Genomic DNA, 4438 nt, shown 5'->3' on the forward strand with positions numbered 1-4438 from the left:
ACTGCCTTAATCTTTTGGAAACAAAACATATGAATAAGTCAAGATGTTTTAAGATCATATTTTATATTTTAATAGCCCAAATAAATAATTTATCCAAGGTAGAGATGCACACACATCGATTTTAACCGAAATAGTTTTTTTAAATGGTCCGGTTTTTAACCAGTTTTTTGGAGATCGGGTTCGGTTTTAAAGAGTTTTAGTAACGATACAATTGTTAAAATATATCAAGACCTTGTATAAGAAGTTTAATTTTATTTTTTGCTTATACGACCTGACCGATCCGAACCGCAACTAGTATTTTTTTTTCTTTATTTTATATCATATCATTTAAATAGTGAAAAATATAGTTTTACAAAACTCGTCACTGAAAAAACGAAACACAATCGGTAGTGTTTTTAAATTATAACGACCTTCGTTTTCCCATAAACGTAATGTCAGGCAAATATTACTAAAGGCGGTACTAACACTTGACGAAATGATTAAATTATGTATGAATTTACTGAGTTTTGACCTAAATTGAAAGGGCAAATTTTCTTTTCTTTTAAGGGGAGTTCATAATCTTACCAAGAGTACATCAGATAAATTTTCAAAGAACTACCATAGATCTATAAATGGAAAATAAAACAAATCATTTATTCGACACCAGATGAACTACGCAAATTAAGAAAAACTTACGATTTTCCTCAATTCAATCAAACATTTGACTCCAACCCTTTTCTGTGATCCACAATTCGCATACTCGAAGGTTGCAAATCTATCATTTGGTGCACCCATCGTACAAAAACAGATCCACTCTCTCGAACCATGGCTCGAGCCATGGTCATATTATGGGCATGTTATTCTGCGCTTTTAACCAGTACATGTGTCAATGGTCTAGGCGTGAATTGGGGTACGCAGACATCAACGCCTTTGGATCCTAAATATGTCGTCCAGATGCTCAAAGACAATAAGATTAACAAGGTGAAGCTTTTTGATTCGGATCATTGGACTGTTCATCAGTTTGCTGGAACGGGGATCGAAGTCATGCTTGGGATCCCTAACCTCAATCTCAAAAAATTTAGTAAGGATTACGATGCTGTCCAAGATTATGTCAAAGAAAATGTTAGCGATCATTTGCGTGATCATGGAGGTGTTAAAATCAAGTACAAATCATTTTTATGCAATCATATTTACGTATATATGTCTGCACTCATGTATAATATATATGATAAAAGTTGATCGAATGAATAATTGATATGTATAGGTATATAGCCGTTGGAAACGAACCATTCTTGAAAGCTTACAAAGGGGAATACGAGAAGACCATATTCCCAGCTCTAAAAAACGTACAAAAAGCACTCAATGAAGCTGGGCTAGGTAACAAAATCAAAGCCACAATCCCACAAAATGCTGACGTATACAACTCCGGTACAGCAGGCCCATCGGCGGGAAATTTCCGACAAGAAATCAGAGATTTAATGGTCAAAATCTCAAGGTTTCTTGACGAAAACAACTGTCCTTTCATTGTTAATATATACCCTTTCCTTAGTCTTTATGAAAACGAAGATTTTCCCATTGAATTTGCTTTCTTCGACGGAGGTGGACAAGGTGTTCAAGACAGAAACATTCAGTACACGAACATGTTGGACGCCAACCTCGATACCCTCACATATTCCCTGAAGAAGGCCGGAGCAAACAAGGTTAAAATCATTGTCGGAGAAATCGGGTGGCCGACAGATGGCAACCAACACGCCAACGCAAAAATGGCAAGAAGATTCTATAATGGATTACTGAAAAAGTTAGCGTCTAACAAAGGAACCCCACTTCACCCAGGATACATCGAAGTTTATCTTTTCAGTTTAACCGACGAGAATCAAAAAAGTGTTGCTCCGGGATACTTCGAACGTCACTGGGGGATATTCCGGTATGACGGTCAACCAAAATTCCCTATTGATTTCTCCGGCCAAGGCAACGAAAAGATGCCGGTGGGTGCAAAAAATGTAACGTATTTAAGTCACCAGTGGTGTGTTTTGAATGACGATGTGAAGAATATGAGAAAGGTCAGGGCTACTTTGGATTACGCTTGTAGTTTGGGTGATTGCACAAGCCTTTCATATGGATCATCATGCAACAAACTAAGTGAACGCATGAATGCATCGTATGCGTTCAATATGTATTATCAGATGAATGAACAGAGTGTCGAGGCTTGCGATTTCAATGGGGTGGCAAAGATCACTCACCGCAATTACTCCACGCAGGAGTGTCTTTTTCCGGTGGAGATAATGAGTGCTGCCGGAAAGAATCTCGCCGGAACCAGTGTTCTTGTTGGTTTGCTAAGCTTGTTAGCGTTATCCTGAAGGGTTCATAACTAGTAAGAGATAGGTGATTCAGAGTTGTTCCAGAAAGTAGCAAATAGCAATAGAATTTTGCAGCGTTAGGTTTTAATGCAACGAAGGTTGAGGACGTCCGTACGTATGTAACAATTTCATCCATTATCACTATTAATGGTTTAGGTTTAGATGAGTAACGGATTTTGCTAAATCATTTTCTCGTGGTCCTTTTGTTTTAGTATAATCTTTTTTTTTTGGTACGTGGATTTTATAAAAAGCCACAGCCTAAAAGAAAACGTCCCGACAAAAACAAGGAACAGCTTACAAAATGTCAAAAGGAAAGCCCAAAACTCCTATTTATAATTGTCAAAATTACCCCTATAACCAATAAAAAAACAGAGATATACCATTATCCACCAACATTGAATTAAGAAGCCGTATGAGTCTTGTTCAACTACGCATCGTTCCTCGTTTTCCAACCACACCACAGGATGCCGTAACATATTGCAATAAGAATTTTCCTTTTTTAAGCACAATTACCCCAAGAAGCCGCGTAACTCACAAACTGGGAAATTGAAGAAAACCTCTTAACAGGAATACTACACTAGCGAAAGATCCAAACAAGAGCATCAAACATAATGGGACAATTTAAAAGAATATGATCAACCTCATCCCTATCGATAGAGCACATCTGACAAGAAGGTGAGGAAATATTAACCCCACTCTTGGAAAGAGCAATCGTCGTGGGAATACAACCCAAATAGGCCCGCCAAAGAAAACCAATGCACTTAAGAGGAACCAAATGGAGCCAAACCGTGGGGTTTCTCAAAGGAATGGTCACGTTACTATCAATAAAAGCCCTAAGATCTTTCACATGGAATTTACGATCCTTTGACAGCTTCGATTTCCAAGTGTCAGGACCATTGGAACACGCCACAAAGCTAAAACGCCCAACAATACTGTCCAAATCTGTAGCTCTCACGAGGTATTGGACTGCCTTTTCCAAGCCCAATAGAAAACACCATCAGCCCATCTATCAGCTAGAAAACAAGCCTTCCTTCTATCAAGCGCCTAAAGGGAAGGGAATTTACATGCCAAAGATCTGCTTCGTGACTAATCATAAAGCCAGAATAAGGTATGCGCTCCGTCTCCACCCTGAAAATCAAAAATGAGGGAAAACCCAATGTTTAAATTGCTAAGAACCGGGATGATATTGACAATGTTACTCCAAGTGCCAGGAAGAGTTATTTTTATTTATTTATTTATTTTTTTTGCCCAAGAGACAGCCGGTTTCCTAACACAGTTGTGAATACCGCAAACCAGCCATCTCCATAGATTGTTATTCTCGTTCTTGAACCTCCATAACCATTTGACAAGAAGGGACCAGTTAAGCAAGATGAGAGAGCTAATTCCAAGACCTCCTGAAGACTTCGGACCGAGCACTACATTCCACGCCACCCAATTGATTTTATTTTTTTTCATCACTCCCTGCCCATAAGAAACGCCTCCTCAATTTTTCAAGACTATCAATAATCGAAATTAGAGCTTTATAAAGGGAGAAATAGAAATGAGGAAGACTACCCAAAACTTATTTGACTAAAGTTAGCCGACCTCCAAACGACAATGTCTTAGCTTTCCATACTAAAAGTTTGCTTTGAACACGATCGATGATGAGCTGCCGGTTCTTTTTATGTGACATATTGGCTCCGACCAGGACCCCAAAATACTTGAAAGGGAAAGACGCCGCTTCACACCTGAGAATCCTAGCACAATTGGCGATCTCATTTTCCGAAACCCCAATTCCAAAAACTTTGGACTTGTGAAAGTTAACTTTAAGCCCCGAAGATACATGAAAGCATCTCAAAATTCTCGCAAGGTTAGTGAAATTAGAGCTTGCCCAATTTCCCATAAACATGGCGTCCCAGTCATAAAACAAGTGTGAGATTGAAGGACCGCCATTTGTAATTTTTACCCCGGAAAAGAGAGATTTGTCACAAGCAGTGCACATGACAATATTTAAGCCCTACATGACAGTTATAAACAAGAACGGGGATAGAGGGTCCCCATGCCGGACCCATTTTGTAATGGGAAATTCTTTAGTGGCGGAACCATTTATAAGAATAGAGGGT

General features: G+C 38.8%; 1 protein-coding gene across 1 annotated transcript; it reads left to right on the forward strand.

The window, feature by feature from the left end:
* The first annotated feature begins 755 nt into the window (after positions 1-755).
* On the forward strand, positions 756-2429 carry LOC145169012 (glucan endo-1,3-beta-glucosidase 8-like). Its single transcript, XM_079087618.1, has 2 exons — positions 756-1142; positions 1244-2429. Exons 1-2 carry the CDS (start codon positions 805-807, stop codon positions 2334-2336), a joined length of 1431 nt encoding a protein of 476 aa, XP_078943744.1. The 5' UTR covers positions 756-804; the 3' UTR covers positions 2337-2429.
* Positions 2430-4438: the final 2009 nt, after the last annotated feature.

Source organism: Lactuca virosa, chromosome 4 (genome assembly GCF_052849685.1).
Source record: "Lactuca virosa cultivar CGN04683 chromosome 4, Lactuca_virosa_CGN04683_v6, whole genome shotgun sequence".
Taxonomy (NCBI): Eukaryota; Viridiplantae; Streptophyta; class Magnoliopsida; order Asterales; family Asteraceae; genus Lactuca; species Lactuca virosa.